Source organism: Dipteris shenzhenensis, chromosome 31 (assembly GCF_047967505.1).
Source record: "Dipteris shenzhenensis isolate YYH24624 ecotype China chromosome 31, Dip_SZ_1.0, whole genome shotgun sequence".
Lineage (NCBI taxonomy): Eukaryota > Viridiplantae > Streptophyta > Polypodiopsida > Gleicheniales > Dipteridaceae > Dipteris > Dipteris shenzhenensis.
In genome coordinates this window covers 19,951,720-19,970,779 of record NC_141626.1, presented here as the reverse complement: position 1 = coordinate 19,970,779, position 19,060 = coordinate 19,951,720, and the positions used below count along the sequence as shown (strand labels likewise).

The 19,060-nt window shown below is 46.9% G+C and overlaps 1 protein-coding gene across 1 annotated transcript in view; it reads left to right on the top strand.

Annotated features, from left to right (window-relative positions):
- The window catches only part of LOC147881169 (uncharacterized), a 73,567-nt gene extending 58,032 nt beyond the window's left edge, over positions 1 to 15,535 (top strand). Inside the window, exons 5-6 of the mRNA XM_087369994.1 lie at positions 14,802 to 14,944; positions 15,111 to 15,535. Of these exons, the coding sequence (XP_087226120.1) occupies positions 14,802 to 14,944; positions 15,111 to 15,206 (239 nt within the window). The 3' untranslated portion in view covers positions 15,207 to 15,535. The remainder of the gene's footprint in view (positions 1 to 14,801; positions 14,945 to 15,110) is intronic.
- The last annotated feature ends 3,525 nt before the right edge of the window (positions 15,536 to 19,060 follow it).

The following is a 19,060-nucleotide window of genomic DNA, read 5'->3' as shown; positions in this document are numbered from 1 at the left end:
CTCTGCTGCTGCTCCTATATGGTGGCTGAAACAGTTGCCCTTGCGGGCTCCCGTTTCGCCAGGTCCACCCATCTACTCGTCTTTGCTATAGCCGAATGTATCGTGGCTATCTGTGCCTCCATCTCTGTGACTGGGTCCCTCTAGGCACTGCGCTGAGAGTCTCGAGCTCCTCTCGAAGTTGTGTGATGTTGTGTTTGAGTCCCTGGATAAGGGTGCCCTGCTCATGTATAATGCGGGCCTGCTCCTAGGTGTAATGTGTCAGCTCTGCCTGACGCGCCCAGATGCTGTGTATCTTAGCCAATAGGGAGTCCCAAGCATCTGGTGGGGGCCTAAGATGTCCTGGTCCAGGTGGGAACTGGATCTTGAGAGGGGTTGGAATGAAGGTGGGCTGCTAAGGTTGTACTAAGGGTGGGGATAGCATGATTTGGGCGGGGGAGTGGTATGTAGGAGTAGCGAGGCCGAACGATGTGGTGAAGGGTGGCTGATTGAGAGGTAGAGGTGATACGAGGGGAAAGTATTGTGGAGCCGTGGCCGGTGGGGCCAGTGGTGAGGCTATTGGAGAGGAGACTTGTGATGATGATGATGCAGGAGAGGGGGAGGAGAGAGGTGGCGTAGATGATGAGGCGGATGATGGTGGTGAAATAGTGGTGGTAACCATAGAGGTTGAGGATGTGGTGAGCGGCATGGGCTTTGGGTGGGCCCCTTTCTTTTGGGCCGCGGTGCTGTCCACTGTCAAACCGCTCCAGTTGCTGCGTTTGTTGAAGTCCTCCAGATTGAGTTGCTTTTCTGTTTTGGCCTTGTCACCGTTCCCCTTCCCCATCTCCACTCGTATGTGAATTTGGACCGAAGGATCTCCCGCCTAGTCTCCTGTCCTCATCCCCCTGTTCCCTTCATCATGGGGGAGGTAGCAGCGGGCAAAGAAGGGATTGTAGGAGGTCGGAGCTGTTGAAGAAGAAGAAGAAAAAAGAGGTCGGAGCTGCGAGCGGGGGTTTATTTTTAAAAAAAAAAGCGAGGGGGGGTTGGGAGGGTGGGGGCTGAGCGAGGGGTAGCGAGGGGGTAGCGGAGGGGTAGCAGGGGTCGCAGAGGGGGTAGCAGAGGGGGTAGCGAGGGGTAGCAGAGGAGTAGCGGAGGGGGTAGCGAGGGGTAGCGGAGGGGGTAGCGAGGGGGTAGCGGGGGTAGCAGAGTAGCAGGGGTAGCGGGGGGGTAGCAAGGGGCTGAGCGGGGAGTAGCAAGGGGGTAGCGAGGGGGTAGCGGGGGTAGTAGAGGGGTAGTGGAGGAGCAGGGATAGAGGGTGCATTGGGCAGCTCCGATGTTTGGTTTGGAATTTCCTTTGGGCAAGATTGAATGGCACGAGGAATACCAGAGCCCGGGTCGCTTGGAAGACGGTGATCATGCCGGAGGCACTGGGAGGCTTGGGTATCATTGATCCGAAGATGCAGAGCATAGCCCTCTTGGACAAGTTGGTTGTGCGTGGCCTCACCCCGAGTGCAGAGCCTTGGAAGCTCCTCTTACAACGAGGGCTTCTCAGGAACACTCCAGACATTGGGGGGCAGTGGCAACATTCACACAGATGGATCTTCTCAAAGGTCCCCCTTACGGGGAAGGGTTCCCCCTTGATGAGGAGCCGCCATAGGGTCTGGCAGAGATTAGCAGGGGGCCTCATTCGTGCTCAACCCTGTTGCAGAGAGGAGTTCGAGCGTCAGCCTCTCATTTGGCACCCGGCGATCCAGGATCAGGATGGGCGTATGCTTGGGCAGCGGACTTACATTGGTTGGGCACGGTGGGACAGTGGGCCAGCTTGCTCCTTTGGCAGATGGTGCAGATTACCCATGGAGGGAGAGGCGAGGCTTGGAGCCTTAGCACATATGCGAGGGGCAGGGCAGCGGATGAGGAAAATTGACCTAGCCATCCCTGAGTCTTGGTGGGAGAGACTTCGCGTGTGGATGGATAGCAGGTGGTTGGGTCAGTGAGGATCCGGGCTATCAGGGGGGGCCGCCTCATGGAGCTCTATCCTTTGAATGCTCTGACCCTGTATCCGGTAAGCTGGAGAGACCTCATCAATTTGGAACAAGTGACCTCCCTCAGTCAACCAAGCCACCATCCCTCAAGTGTAGTCCCTCTGAAGGCTCTGCATGCCGGTCATAATTCCGAGGGCCCCGATCGAAATCCTCATTGCGCTACAACAGCTCTAGAGGTAATGAGGAATCGTCTCCAGAAATCAACAGTGACATTGGCCCTCCACTCGCATCTGCTCCAATCACGGGCCAATGGGCAAGCCTCTGTGGACGGCCAGCCAGAAAAAATATGAGATCTTCCTCGGCCACAAACTGGACCATAGACGAGTCGAAAACCTGGAACGGATCTCCTGGGGCACTCTCTAGGCCAACCCAATGCCTCTTCCTCAAAGGGGTCCAAATCGAAGAGTCTATCTGAAGCCTCCTGCCAATCCGTGTGGTGTAGGAGAAGAAGGGCCCCTCGTCCACCTGCTCGACGAGGCCGATCCTGGAGGGACAAAAACCACTCTCCCAGATCCCACACGACCTCCCTCAAGGGCCTACCCTCCCAAAGCCAAAGGCGCCATCTGGGGGCATCCTGCTCTTGGATGCTGGAGGATCAATGTGCCAATCCTTTCCCAAACGACCCACCACTCTGATCATTTACCAGTGAATCCCATCTAGACTCCCATCCATCTCTGGGTCTCTCTCAGTGAGTGCCTCTGAAGTAGGCCTCTAGGTCCCACGCAAAAAAAACAAGGTTGCGTGCTGCCTCGCTGCATCATCATCCTCAAGGGAAACCTAGTCCCCTTCCCGAGGACAGCATGTGGGAGGTAGTCGCCAATATCATGTCTTGGAACACTTGGGTTGCCCGTTGTAGTCTAGTGATGGGCGAGCATCCGATTCCACGCTCGGCTACCTTGGTCGGCATTTGGCAGGATATCATCTACACCTTGCGCTCCACGTGGGAGCGTGGGACCTAGGGCTCTAGGGCAATTGTCACGAGGCGTGCACGTTTCTGCAAGGCTTGGCCTGTAGGAGTTTTCTACATATTCACTCCACGAGGGATTCGCTGGTTGTATAGTCCCCCCCACTTGGCTGTTAGCCCCTGTATCAGAGATTCCCTAGGCAGTGAGCTGGGTTTCTCTGGAACAGGCTGGTTTTCTTCTTTCAGCCTTTACCGGTTGTTTTTTCCATACTCAACACCTTCGGGGCTGCTATTTTGTATGAAGATTTTCAAGCATTAATAGAAGTTTCTTTCCTTTGAAAAAAAAAAAACTTTGACCAATAAAAGATAACTTTTTTTTAAATAAATGAAAGACTCATTAATGATGATCAAATAAATGGTCAATTTGAACTTTGACTTTGGAATGTTTACAACTTGGTGATATCCCCTCGGCTTCTATTCAGTCGACCTCAAGTGAAAAGCTTGTAAATATCCGAAAGCTGTGGATGATCATACAACATGTTTTCATCCATCCACTTGGCATCCAATGCCGAATAGTTTTTGCCTTGGGGACCTTTGCATACAGTATGATACACAATTTGTTCTGGCTGAAAGACCTCCTTCAGCTGGTCCACTTCTAGTGGATCCTCTGTTAGTGGCTCTGTAGGCTCCGGTCCTTGATATTTCTTTAGAAGACTCATATGAAAGGCATTGTGAATTCTCCAATGCTTAGTGAGTGCCAATCTGTATGCAACGTCATTAATCTCATCTATAACCCTGAAAGGGCCATAATACATGGGAGCCATAATACATGGGAGATAACTTTGCATACACCTTTTCCTTGCTCTTTCACTTGCGTGGTGCGGACCTTGGCAAGTGTAACATTGGATAGCTGTCCTGTGATTCATTGTGTTCATTGTCAAAGTGCGGATTGTACTTAGCCTACTCTATCACTCAATGAGCATAAAGATCCCGGAGGATCAAACCATAGAAGAAACTCCATGAGAGAGACACACGGTAGGCAATACTCAATCTATTCCAAATGTGTGTGTACTGAACAATACATGATAGCCCTCTTATGTAGCGAGTGCCCTTTGAATAGTCAACATATGTGGGATCCTTTAATCCACATCTCTCCTTGTGGATATCCTTGATCCACATCTCCACATCATGTAGTCCACATCCTAGGGTGGCTACTTTAATACATTCCTATACCATACCTTAGCCTCTAATTCATGTGCTCATGGCACCATATCTCAACACCTCCCCTTGGTGCCATGATCCATTGGCTACTACAAGGTAATCAAATGTGAGTTTATATTCCATCACCTCCCCTTAGTGCATACACTGCTACATAAGGTGGTCAATTGTGGTTTTTACATGTCAATACCTCCCTTGGGTGCTTTCATAGCTACTCTCAGGCGGTCAGGCTTAATTTACAAACATGTGGGCTGAAGGTGGCAAGGATGTTGCTTCTCAATGCTTGATGTCGATGGTGTTCTCTTCTTTGCTTAATGTAGCTTGATGATGCTTTGTTCTTCCTGTTCTTTTAATGCTTTATGTGTGGATGCCATGTTCTGTGCTATGGTCATCTCATGCACTTGTGCTTTCAGCATGCTTATGACAGCGATGTGTGCATTCATGCTTTGATTTGTCATCTGCAAGGGTGGGTGCAGAGGCTGGACTTCCGAAGCTGGAGGATCGGCTGGATGGGCAGAGGCTCCTGTTGCTGGGGGGTTTCCTGTTGTTCCTCTTTCGAGGCCTCTCGGTCAACCCTGTCCCTCTCCTTGCAGTTGGTCCTTTGTCTGCGGCATTTGCGGGCCTGCTTGCTTGTTTTCTTCTTCTTTTTGACCTGTGTCCAGTTCCCTTCCGAGGGGGTAACCCATGGGGTCTGAGACTCCTGCTGCTCCTGCCTGAGAGGGCGCTGAACTCGGGCTTGCTGACTCTGCCTACTCTGTGGAGGAGGGCGAGGAGGCGCACGAGGGAGGCCACGGGGGCAATCTCTGGCGAGGTGGCCCATCTGTTTGCATCGAAGACATTGGCCTAGTAACTCGGAGATCTCCACCCTCTGGCGAAGTGTGCCCCCTTCCAGGGTCTCAAGAAGGATTAACTCTGGGAGGGACTCTAGGCTCTCCACCACCAGTCTGATCTTGGGGACTCCATCTACTAGAACGGAGGCGGTCGTCTCTGACGGGGACTCAAGCACCGTGCCAAATGCTCGGCCAATGGAAGGGAGGATGGCTGGATACTCCTTGGGGAGCTCTGGGAAATGGAGAGTAACCGGAAACCGTGGAACATGGTGTGTCGTATCCATGTCCTCCACTGTGAACCCATGATACCAAGGAAAGTGGTAGACAAGGTGCAGGCCAAGGAGTATGGGACGCTACTCCACAAGTGTCAAGGCGGTGTCAGGGGAGCTCAGCTGGATGAGGAAAACACCTCGTCCATAGATGGTGACCTCGTGGATGTGGTCGTCCTCTAATGCCAAGCTTGCCTGGATCCACTCTCGCACCCGTCTCCGTGTAGGCGTGCAGCCCACAATTCTGCCCACAAGCGCCTTGTCTTGGAGGGATTGAACTGCCTACTGTACTTGTTGCTTGTCAGCTGGGGAAAGAAGAACCTTGACGGCTGTGGGAGTCGAGGGTGCTGCCATAGAGCCCCTCTGGCCAGACCAAAGGTCGCCACCAAGATTTTCTTTCACTGTACCAAACACAAATGCACCTGCTGCAGGGAGGCAAATGAAAAAGGAAAAGAAAGAACTGCAAGGCGAGGCGGAAGGGCGGAGGAGAGAGAATGGGAGGGCGGCAGGGAAAGTAGAGGGGAGGAGAGGAAGGAGGGAGAGGAGGAGGAATGAAGAGGAGAAAGGAGGACGGGAGAGGCGGGAGAAGAGGAGAAGAAGGAGGTGGGGGGAGGCGGAGTGGTGAGGGGGGTGCATTGGCGGGAGGGGGGCAGAAGGACGAGAGCATGTGTGGGGCGGCAAGGAGGGGGAGTGGGAGGCAAGGAGGCGGAAGGAGGGGTGGAGTGGGGAGAAGGCAGGGCAGGGGCGGAGCAAGGGGAAGGTGGTGCGGGGGGGAGAAGGTAGGGCGGGGAAGAAGGCAAGGCGGGGGAGAAGCAAAGGGAGGAGGCACGGGGCGGGAGAAGGCAGGGCGAGGGGGCGGAGGTGGAGCGGGGAGGGCAGGGAGAGAGGAGGGGCGAGGCGGAGCGAGGGCGAGGGCGAGGCTGGGAGGAGGGGCGACGAGGAGGGGGGGGCAACGGGCAGAGCAGACAGGAACCTCGGGCAGCCTACAGGCCGCCGTGGGCAACAGGGGGGAGCTCACCGAGCAGCTCCTCCATTGCTCTGCGTTCTTGGTTGCTCAGGCTTATGAGTGCACAACTTCTAGCACCACAAGTTCCACAATCAACAACCTTTAATGACAGATCGCCAAGGGTCGACCTGGTCAGAGTGAGATAGGTTCATTACATTCTTTGCGCTCCCATACATGATATACGACGCCTGAGCCAAAAGAAGAACAGAGAACACAAATCCTTCCAGAAAGAATTCACTTTTCTTGCTGTTTGCATAGAGCTGGTGATTTCACAGCTCTTGAAAAACAATAGCAAGATCTTCCTTATGCTCTTCTTCTAGCTTAGAGAAGACAATGATGTCATCGAAGAAGGTTCCTATGAACTTTCTTTAAGGGGCGGAAGATACGATCCATCATTCTGTTGAAGGTAGCCGGGGCATTCGTTAACCCAAAAGCCATCACCAGATACTCATATAGCCTACAAGTAGTGCAAAATGCTGTCTTGTACACATCCTGTGACTATATCCTGACTTGGTGATAACCACTCTTTAAGTCTATCTTGCTGAAAAGTGAGGCTCCATTAAGCTGGTTCAGCACATCATCTATGCGCAGAATTGGGAATCTGTTCTTGATGGTCATCTTGTTCAGTGCGCGATAGTCAATGCACATACGAAATGAACCATCTTTCTTCTGTACAAAAAGTACAGGGGAGAAAAATGGAGAGGAACTGGGCTGAATCAGCCCCTTGGACAACAAGTCTTGCACTTGGGCCATGATTTCTTCTCATTGAGTTGCGCTAACTCTGTATGGGGGCCTATTAGTTGGCTCATTGTTGCCAGGAATAAGCTCTATGCAATTATCTTCAGGTCTCTCAGGGGGTAACTCCCTTGGTAGAGCGTTAGAAAAACAATCTTTAAAGTTTACAAGAAACTGAAATTTATCTTTATCTACCTCATTCATTTCAGCATGCATTTCAATCTCTCTTTCTTTTATACGTTGAAACTGTAGACTTTATTGCTTTTCAATTGAAACATTAGATACAATGGGGATAGTCTCCCCTCTATTCCTGGCAATCACACTCTGCGTTTTACCACTATGTACAAAGTCAAGAAAAATCTCTCAGGTAGGGTTAACTTCACTACCTTGCGATGGAATCAAATTGGCACAGGGTCCCCACAAAACATCTTGTCAGCATCTAGGGCCTTGCCCAACTCCACCGTCTTTATCCCCAGCCTTAATTCCAAATTGGCACAGGGTCCCCACAAAACATCTTGTCAGCATCTAGGGCCTTGCCCAACTCCACCGTCTCTATCCCCAGCCTCAAGGCTAAATCTTCTAAGATAAAGTTGTCCGTAGACCTCGGATCAAACGTTATCTCGCTCCAAGAAAGTAGCAACTCTCTTTCCTCTGGATTTGTCAAACGTACGGAATCCCTCCTGCCATCGACTTTTGCTGTCGTGGTGGCTTTCTCTGCTCATTAGAACTCGAAGGTTTCTCGAGGTAGTGGGCAGCCACATGCCCTTCCTTTCCACACCTGAAACATTTCCCCCCCTTGTGAAAAATGGCTATTTGCTCATGGGAAAACTGAGGTTTACCTTTGAGGGCTTTTGGTGTTTGGTTTCCCCTCGGCTTCTGAGGCTGAAATTCCCTCTTTTGAGCCTTGGGAAACTCCTTGTTAGACTGAGGTGTGGCTGTCTTTTTCTTCTCTGCTGTCCCGTTAAAAAGAGAAGGCACTGTGGTGGGATCCTGCATGTACATTAAGCTTTCCACAGTGAGTGCATGCATGATGTCTTGTATGCCCTCATGTTGCTGGGTATTAACCACAGCCTGTATCTTTGGAGTGAGACCAAACCTGTACTTTCTTACTTGGGTCTTCTTTGAGACCTTCTTGAAGGGAGTAATCTGCAAGTATGCATCCCAAAATTTCTGGTTATAGGCCTCTACTGTATCTCCTGCATCCATACTGTATCTCTTGGTTGGGCCTCTACTGTATCTTCTGCGTCCATATGCAAACTGTCTCAGGCAAGGAGGCCTGGAGGACATGGTCTCTGAACTGCTTGGGCATAAACTGTTTGAAGAAAGCTTTCTTGAAGCCCTTCCACTTCTTGGGAGCAGTACCAACCGTGGTTTGTGTGCTCCACCATGCACTAGGTGTAAACTAAACATTTGCAGATTGGAAGACTTAGAAAAATTCTATGTGCCAAAAGCTGCATCAAACTGCCTAATGAACTGCATGGCTTTTTCTGTTTGGCCATACTGGCCATTAAATGTAGCAAACCTGACAGACTTCCCATCTTTTTTGAACTCCTTAGTTTTTGCTGTCTTGGATGACTTCTTCTTCTTCTTCTTATGCTTTGGCTTCGATGATCCAGAAGAAGAAGACGATGATGAGAATGAAGAGGTAGAGCTAGAAGAAGAAGAAGAAGTTGAAGAGCTATGATGATGCTTAGCCTTTTACTTCTTGGAAGGTGTACTCCCTTACTGGCTATCTGCTTTCCTCCTTTTGCTGTGCTCATTTCGAGGTTTCTTGCTCTTCCTAGAAAATCATCTACAGGAAGACTAGGGACTGTGTCTAGGGATCTCTTTTTGGAAATATCATCTACAGGAAGACTAGGGACTGTGTCCAGGGATCTCTTCTAATTCCTCATTACCATAATTTACTGCACTCGTAGTAATCATGCATGCAAGCTTGGTGGTGGTAACTGGAATGGATCCCTCCTAGCTTCTACAAGCTGTGCCAGTAAATGTCTGTAAGTTACCTCAGTATTTGACTGCACACTCTGCTCTTGCATGGCTTGGTCATCCCTGGCACTCTCCACATGGGAGGGCATGGCATCCTGCCGTGAAGCCATTCTCTGCGAACTTATCCTTCATATTTTCAAACTCTTTCATAGAGTATATGCCAATGAATGCACTCAGCCTGCCTTTCCGAAAAGAAATACCTCAACAAGAGGTGTATTGCATCCACAAACTTATGCCACTAACTGGCTGTCACCTCAAGGCATAAACCAAAAGGTTACTTGAGCATCAACTGCTGTGTTGCCTCTTTTCTGGCTGCTGCAAAGAGCACTAGGAATGCATCTGATTCCCCTTTTTCTGCACAAAGGCATGCATTTGTAATCTTCTGCAAGTTCTGATTTTCTGCTATTTTCTGACAGATAGTGACAGTCAAACTGTACTGTGACAGGTGAAAAACTGACAGGTAAAACTGTTTTTTCTTTCAAGTAACTGACTGGCTAACTGGAATAATTGAATCAGACTGGAATCTGGTTAACTGGACCAGTCTGGTTTGGTCAACGGAACAATTTAATTAGACTGTCCCAACCGGACCTATAACTAGGTCACTAACGAGGGTTAGGTCGGATTAACCATCAGTCTGCCACGTCACTTACCTGTTGCCCATTTGCCACATGCACATGAATTCTAGACTAATCCTAGTCTCTGTGGGCATCCCCACCAAGCAAAACATGTGCACATAAATATCTAACTCTACGGTTGACTGAAGCCAACCCTTCTAGCCGTAATTAAGGACTTTGACCGAGGGTCAAGGTAATGCTAGAACTCTCCGACCAGAGTCGGTAATGATCTAGGTTAACGGGAGTCAACCTGCATTGGCCGAAGCCAAGTCTTGTTGACCGAAGTCAACTCTTTTGACCGTAGTCAGAGGTTCTTTGGTAACCGCAGTTAACCCTCTTGGCATAAGATAACCGTGGTTATACTTAACCAGGGTTAAGTATCTTTGACCGAAGTGAATACTTTGACCAATAAAAGATAACTTTTTGAACATAATTAAATAAATGATAGACTCATTTATTATGATCAAATAAATGGTCAATTGGAACTTTGACTCTAGAATATTTACAACTTGGTGACAAAAACTTTTACTTTTAAAAAAAAAAACGTTTTGAAACGTTTCACGTTTCTACGTTTTGAAACATTTTTGGTGACTATGGCATAGAAGAGATGGAGACATGGTGAGGCAATTTTCTGCCCTATTACCTGAGAGTGGCCTCTCCATCCTCTCATGCTAGATGACATGAATGGGCATGACCACACTTATGACCCTCTACATCCCTGGGCTATGTTAGACCCACGGGATACATCTTTTCACCAAATGGATACCATTTGTGAATAGACCTATCTCTTTAACCAAGGGACACTGTTGGGCGCTGATGATGTAAGTGGGGATGTCATGGTAGCTAGTCTGTGCTATGTGTGATGTAGTTTATGGTTTTCAACCTTATGTTTGACTGTGATTGAAACTGCAAAGGATGAGTTTGGGCATATTCATGGATTCATCTCTCTCTCTCTCTCTCTCTCTCTCTCTCTCTCTCTCTCTATATATATATATATATATATATATATATATATATGTATGTATGTATGTATGTATGTATGTATGTATGTATGTATGTATGTACACCCACACCCACACACACACACACACACACACTTTGTTTTTTTTTTGTAAATCCAGTGCAGTATATTTATATTCTCATAAATTTACAAGATAGGAAGTCTCCAAAATGGAGAGTATCCCAGAGATCAGAAACATAAAAAGAAAAGCTCTATGCAAGAAGCATGTATATCACCCTCATGGCAGGCATCATATAAGGATTGCCGCAATGAGGCTCGAAAAGATTCATATGACCTGTGAATCTGCCGACCCATGTATGCCTAATTATGCTCACTTCAGATTGACCAAAGAGCCCAATATCTCACCCATGAGAGAAATAGTGACTATTGAGACAAAGACCGCATAAATCTGCCAAATAACCAAAAATGTTTCCCAAATCTGTGACTCGGGAAACGGAGCCGAAGATGATCTGAAATTCTCCCAAGGAGGTTCCTAGAACCCGAGCACACACACACACACACACACATATATGTATATGTAGACACATATACACATACACATACACACACACACACACACACACACACATACATACATACATACATACACTTTTTTTAAAGTGAAAATTTTGTTCATACACACACACACACACATATTTTTTTGGGGGTGAAAAATTGAATTGCTTTATATTACATCACCATCCCAGAACATGATGATGGAAAATACATCAAGAGAAAACCTCAACATAAGATAGATATATATATCATGATCAATGTATTTGGTCTGAAAGCAAATACACACACACACGCGCGCGCGGACACACACACACACACACACACATACATATACATAAACATATACATATACATGTATGTATGTATGCATGATACCATTGAAATCGGACCAAAAGAGGACCACGACTACTGCAGACTAACAACTGGCCTTGAAAATACAGACGATTCTCGTGAGGAGTTTGGACAAAAGAGAGAGATCGAGGCTCAAAACCTGTACATATAAAATCCTCTCACCGCCTTCCTTGCTTGAAATCCGAAGCCACTTAAATTCAATTGGCCAGCTGTGCTAGCTGTGAGTGCCACATACTCATCATGTGTCAGAACGTGCCTTTTCATGCAATTATTCAGCTGCTTTTGTCCACATGATAATTCTTCATCATCTTGTCCAATAAATTGTTGATGCACACATTGTATCAGACATTGCTTGACATATTTGACTAGGGCGGTAGCCCACGAAATCGAAAGTTTCCATTGGTCCCCATAAGGTTTTGCCAACATTTCCTTCCAAAAGCCAAATGGGGGGATGAAAATGCACTTGAAAGAATCAACACAACCAAGCTGCTAACAATACTACCCCGCTAACAAGATGGTGCTCATGCTTTGAGAGTTGGATTTGGAGCACTCGTTTTGAGTCATGTTACTCTAGTCAAGTTTCCATTCCTCATCCGATATTGCAGCAGACTCAACTTGTTCTTCCAAATTCGATTCTTCCACTTGATAGGCTTTATTCTACAAATATTTTTGACAACTCGACCCTTTGTCACTTCTACCTGTGCTTCTCTATATGACCATTTGTCAACACAACACTACCTTCTTTCATTCAAAGGTCACAAGCACAACGGTTCAAAGAATCAAAGCCACACTAAGGCTTTTTTTGTCAACATAAATAGGACCAACTACACCGAAACGAATTCAAGAGAAGTGCAGTCAAACACACAGATGATTATACTCATATGAGAGCCAAAGCACTCAACTAAATACACACACATGCATGCAAGTGCACGTGCACGTACGTACGTATACATACATACATACATACATACATATAGATACATAGATATATTAGCTATGAGAAAGGTGAGTCTCCCTCAGTCAGCTACGTGGGAGCTGCAACTTGGACCAGGGAGGAGCGGCTGAGAGGAAGCTGCTTGTGCCCGTGCCCATGCTGGGAGGCCTAGACATAGAGGCGTGCTTAGTCACTGGGGAGGCTAGTAGGGAGGGGAGAGCAAGAGAGTCTATTGAAGCAGCAGGTGGGTGGAGGATAGATGGTAAGTGTGGTGTGGTCACCGAGTGCATTGTGGAAATAGCAGGTGGGCTGGGGGAGGGAAGGGGAGGGGTGGTCGAATGGAGTGTTGGGGGCAGCAGAGAGGGAGCAGAGGGATGTGAAGGGCGGGGAAGAGGGGAAGATTTGGGGGCTGAGGGGGGGTGGGGTGTACGGAATCAACATTTTGGGGGACGGGGTAGGTAAGAGGGGCTGTCCTGTGTCCTGCTGCTTGAGAAGCCACCTGTGAGCTCTGGGCCCTATCTCGAGCGGGTCTACTGGGAGGGCAGAGACGACTCTCCCTCAGGTGTCTCAGGGCGTCCTAGGGAGCTCTCACCTTCTCCTTCCCTTGGGACGTGAATGTTGGTGAAGGGCCTATACTTGACAGTTGGCGTCAGTGGGTGCGATGTCTGTAGTCCTTCACTGCTCTTGCCTACCTTCTTCTGCCTCCCCCCTAGTCCAAGCCCCCACCAAAGGAGTTTGGGGAGCGTGCTGCTATCTAGCCGGTTGCTGAGCTCTGTCCTCGTGGCTCTCATGTTGCTGCATTAGAGGCTACGAGAGGGGGCCTACCCCATAGGAAAGGCCCTTGCATCTATTTACAACATAGGCACTGACTAGGAGGTCAGAATCCTCACCCTCTGTCGAATCTAGTGCCTTGAGGAAGATCTCCTCTGGCAAGAAACCTGGGTACTCATTGATCCCTTGAGTCGAGGGATCCCATGATTTGCCAAAATGGAGGCCGTTGTGGTCGTCAGGGACTTGAGCACAGTTCTTGAATACCTCCAATGGAGGGCAAGATGGTCTGATAATCCTTTGGGAGCCTCGGGAAGCGGAGCGTCACTAGGAATCATGGCACATGGTGCATCATGTCCATATCATCGATTGTGAACCACCAAGGAATGAAGAACACTAGCTGCGGGCTGAGAAAAATGGGACTCGGCTACACCAAGGCTTGGGCAGTGTGATGGGGGAGCTAGAGAAGAAAGTCTCCTCTCTTGTAGATGGTGATTGCCTGGATGTGGTCACCCTCTAGGGCTAAGCTTGCATGGATCCAATCGCAAACCAAGATTACTATCCCCAAAATCAGGGAAACAAAATGCATTGTCCCTGCTAGTGGAAGGAAGGGGAAGAGGAAGAGGCAGGAGAGAAGCAGAGAAAAAGGAAGGAAAAGAAAGGGGGATTATGAAGAAGGACAACCCCCGAAAAGGCTCAGCCTAGGGGTGCTAAAGCAGGAAAAGGTCCTGCAAAAGGCTCCCAGAAGGTGCTGTCGAGCCCCACTCAATGGGTGCCAATTGCATGCAGGGGGGGTGGCAGAGAGGTAGGGAAGGAGTGAGGGGTGGTGGAACAACAGGCAGGGGGAGAGTGTGCGAAGCAGCGGGGCCGCAGGGGAAGAGAGGGGAGGGGGAAAGAAGCTGGAAGAGAGGGGGAAGGGAAGAGCGGAACGAGGAAGAAGGCTGGAGGCGGGGGGAGGGCTGTCTGAGGCAGAAGGCGAGGGGGGCTAATAAGGGAGGAGCAGCTAGAGCAGTGAGAGCTTCAACTTCAGAAGTCTATCTGAGGTCTTATTTTTCTAGGTAGTCACATTGGGTCGAACATGCCATAGCCTATTTAGGAATGTTTGTGTTTCATGGCAGTGTCTTTGTCGAGAAAACCTTATTGGTGAGTTACATCCAAAAGATAGAGACAGATGTATACAATAACAAGAAAGAAAGAAAGAAAGTCTTCGGAAGACCGATGGGTCTATGAGACTGAAAAACCTGATAAAATGAGCTGTGGTAGACGAGCATCCACACCAATGCAAAATGCAAAAAATGCAAAATTGCAGTACTAAATCCTAAGTACAAGAGGGATGTGGGGGAGCACTACTCTTTTCCCTTTTTATTGCAGCCGCTTGAGGGTTAAAAAAAAGAGAGCTACAAAGTGTGCACAGAAATGAAAAGCAAAGGGATGCATTGCAACAGAAAAAAGAGCGGACTAAAAATAACCATGAGGGAGTAGAGCTTGAGTCCTTTCCATTACCACTGCCTTAAGGGCATTCATAATAATTGAATTAGTGAAGATAATGAAGGGACTGTGTTGAGTAGCAATTTTGTGACCAGATGATTCATAGAAAATGCAAATTTTCTCTTCTGAAGGAATCCTTATATGCCTGCTTATGGGATGGCCAGATGGTGATCCTGTACCTGTGCCCCATTTTGGGCTGGCCATGTCTGTGCCAGAATTCCTTGAACTAGCTGATCGAGTAAGAGCTGGAGGTGTTCAGTTCATTATTGAACCACATATCCGTTTCAAAGGTCAGCCAGGCGAGCAGGTAATGTACATGCATGAACAGACGTGTCATAAAATTTTCTTGTTTGGCTAGACAATTTATCCTGGTGAAGCTCTAACGTTATGCATGTAGCAACTGTATGCATTTAAATGCTTTGAAATGTAGAAGATTTATTCTGAGAATTGTTTCATGGGTGGAAATTTTGCAGTGGACTATGTTTTTCAAAGATAAAAGTGGAAACTCATTGGAATTTAAGGCCATGACAAATCCAAACAACTTGTTTGCCAAATATGTTGTGGATTGATAGCTTGCTAGAACAATTGGTCAATTTTTCAAGAGTTTAGTGTACTTGCCTTGTATGCTTTGCTCATTGTTATGGACTGCAACATTTCTGGATATCCTGCCTCTCTAAAAGAGCTCTAATATTTTTGAGTTCTTTACTGACTTGCACTACGTGAAGTTCTATTTATGTTTAGGAAGATAAGCTCTCTGAGGTACATTCTTGGGAGGAACATGAGAGCTCGTCTTCCATCGACTATTTTCTTATTTGAATGATGTACAATGGATAGACACATGCACATGACAGTTATTGTGTTTCTTAAGAGAATAGAGTGGCAGTGGTGCTTTTATTCAGAGATGCCAGGTGACAAAGTAGAGAGGGAAGCGATGTATTAACTAATGGAACTAAAATGTTTTGTTTGGCTAGTTGGAACATGTGATGTAAAAGGTTAAATGCATATAAAGCTGAGCCATGGCAGAAAATGACTGCATGTAAGCTGTCCATGCTGTTTCAGCACTCATAACAGCCTTTACTCTTTCAGATTCATATCTTACACAGCTAATTTTTTAAAAAACAAGCAGGTTATGGTAGTAATTTTCCTCCAGATCCAACCCTCACACATACCTTCATTTGGACCATTGCTTGGACTCTCGTCTCAGATTAAATCCCCAGGTTTTGATGCAATAATCCTCGTTTTATTTGCTTGTCGTATATTGTGCAGACTCTGTAATGATTTGGGAATGCTACTTTATTTGTTTATAGTTTGTATCTAGATGATGCAAAAGTTTTATAATGCCAGATGTCTTTCATATGATGCGATTTCTTCACCCATGCTAGCCACATGATATAATCTCTTCTTTTTTTTAATGGGCCTCCGACAACACTTGAGAAAACCAGTTGCACATCTCGAAGCACCTAGATTACGGACCACTGGGAGCAAATCACATGGCTCAAAATACTTGTGTTGAGCTCTTCCAAGGTTACCATTCACTTGATGTGCGTGGTCTATTTCCTTAAACATGCTCTCATGAAGGTGACTTTGCACACTTTCGCGGAGTCTCGATGCTTACAGATCTTTCAAAGCACTAGCGAATACTAAAAATGGGTTAACAAATACAAATCTCTAGATGCAAAATCACACAAACTCATTGGAGGAAAAAGTTGCGCAATTTTATCAATGGAGAGACAGGAGAGAGGCACTCTGAAAACAATTATACACTCCTCGATTGTCCAAAGCATCCTAAGATCTAATATGACGTTGAGAAAAAAAAAGAAAGAAAGTTTATTAAAGTCTTTGGAAGACCGATGGGTCTATGAGACTGTGAAAATTTTGATACAACAAGCTGTGGTAGTGGAGCTACTGAACGAGCGTCCATACCAATGCAAAATGCAAAAATGCAGAATGGCAATACAAAGTCCTAAATACAACATAGTCATGTCGATGGTCGACTATATATCAATCTCAGCATCGTTATCAATATCATCATCATCATCGGCAGCAGCAAGATATTAGGATGGATGAGGCAGTGCAAGCATGAAGTCGGCAATAGAGTGCTGTCGATCACTCAGAGGTGCGGTCCTGGCACGTCTATTGGTCGTAGCTCTGTGTCTGACCAGGGCTATTGTGACTCCGTCAATTGGGCTCTGACTCTAAACAAGAGGGGATGTTCCCAAGTGTGATCTGTGTGCCGATCCTCTATCTGAGCTGTTGGGTCATAGGCTCCGGGTCACGGTCATGTTGAGGCCTCGTCTCATGGGAGTCCATGTGATCTAGCTAAAAGAACTCCGTGATAGAGCTCTGAGAGTAATCAACCAAGAAAGAAGTTTGCTCCTGTCTCTGTGCTCGGAGTATCCTCTTGCGGTGTCTAAGTGCCTCATGAATGAAACCAGTCAAACATCGTTGGTCTGGGTAGGAGAGGAAACATGCCAAAATCCTATAACTATCCTTGAGGAGGTAGTGGAAACGTCCTCGAATCTCAGTACACAGGACACCTGAAGATGAAATGCTCCTTTGTTTGAACCTCTTGCATGTCACACAGTGTGCATATGCGTCTCTCCCTGGGTAGTCGCTCTGCGTTGCCGCTCTCGATGCAAAGTTTGTGTGAAGAGATCCGAAACTGTCCAAGAGAGATCCTCAGCGAGAGGTAGGTGAATCTGTGTGTATCCTGGTAGGTCAATGAAACCCTCTGCTGTGATATGTAAGAAGTGATCTCTGTAGAAGCTAAGCTTCACTAGGAGTTCACTCGGTCCAAACCAGGTCCAAAATGTGTGTAGCTGTAGTAGATTCTCATAAATATCCTGGTTGACCTTGTGTGATAGGAGGGGAGAAAACTGAGCATCCATGTTGTATTGGAAGGGAGGTAGTTTATCCATATGGAGCCCCAGTCGCTCAAACTATCTCTTTGTACATGCATACCAGCACCTTTGGTCTCCTTCTATTGCAAGTGCCTTAGAAGAGGATAGAGCTATCCATGGTAGCCTGCTACGTCCCCAGTTAAAATCCCCATATTCCCTAACTCGGTGTAGATACGTGATGACCTGAAATGCAGCATCTAGTTGTAAAGGGGATAACCCAAACTCAGCCTGAATGATATGGTGAGGAACAGATGACTTACCACAAATCATCCGTGATAACATGAGAACCTGTAGCCCCTCCACATGAGCCCACTCTGTATCCGACAAGTTTGGCTTCCAACAAGGACTGTTATACATCCTCGTTGGGCAAACCAAGGAGTCAAAAAGCAACCCCTTGGTGCGTGAATCCAGAAAGTGCGAGCGGAAGCATTGCCTCTCTAGTCTGGCCAATGAAGCATACCCTCTACTGAAGCGTGATTGCATCGCAGGTCTCATAGTGAAGCTGGGACTGGAGAAGATAACCCCAAGATAAGTGTATGATGAAACTATCTCAATAGATGACCCCTCAAATGTGAACTGCTCTTGACGCATGAGAGGATTTGGGAGAAAGGAGAGGAGTGCAAGAATAACTAATGGTACATTATTGAAGTAGGGTTAGAGAATGAAGTATATACAAGCTCAATATGGTTAGGGTTGCGTAGGCCTTTTAGAACTTGTTGTAGACCATGTACAACATAGTGCAATTTATACATGTGTAGGTCCAACGGTCTCATGTTAATCCAACATTTACATGTGATAGGCATTACCATGCCATCCTTGGCTTGTGTGAAGTAATATATTGTGGTATGTATATGCCTTGGGCTAGGAATCAAGTTGGTAAGCCGGTTTTGTTAGAGGTGGTTCAAGGGGAATTATACAAATTAGACCTTTAGCTAAGTTTTTCTCATATTTTTATTCCTCTCAAATGCAAGGTTAACCTTTAATTTAGTAATTAAAGAACAACGTTGCATATATATCTCTATTCTTGCCTTGTTTGTCAACCCTTTCCTCACACCCTCCTCATCTTCTTTGCCAATGTTGCATCATAGTACAATGTTGTGCGCAATGAGGCTTCATATCATGCCATCACCCCAAATTGAAAAGTGATCTTCATCATTCTCGAATACTTAGCATACTTTGTTCAATCATAGCTAATTTCAGAATCCCGAGTGGCACCACTCACACCATGAAGTGACATTACATATGCCCATTGTTTTAGTACTTGGGTCTATAGGCAAAATTTTGATTTATAATCGTATAAGGATTGTTTGTTTTGAAGATGGTACAAGGGACGAGCTTTTAAATGCTATGAGAGCCATATGAAGTAGTTGCCTTGGATCTAAGGTGAAAGAAGAATCATTTGTCTCTCTATGGTCATGGGCCTTGTTATTCTACTTTTTATCCTTATGCCATCATTGTCGATTGATAGTTGATCACCATTTTGAATGGGATATTTCCTATTTCTTGTCTTTGGCAGAGGTTTT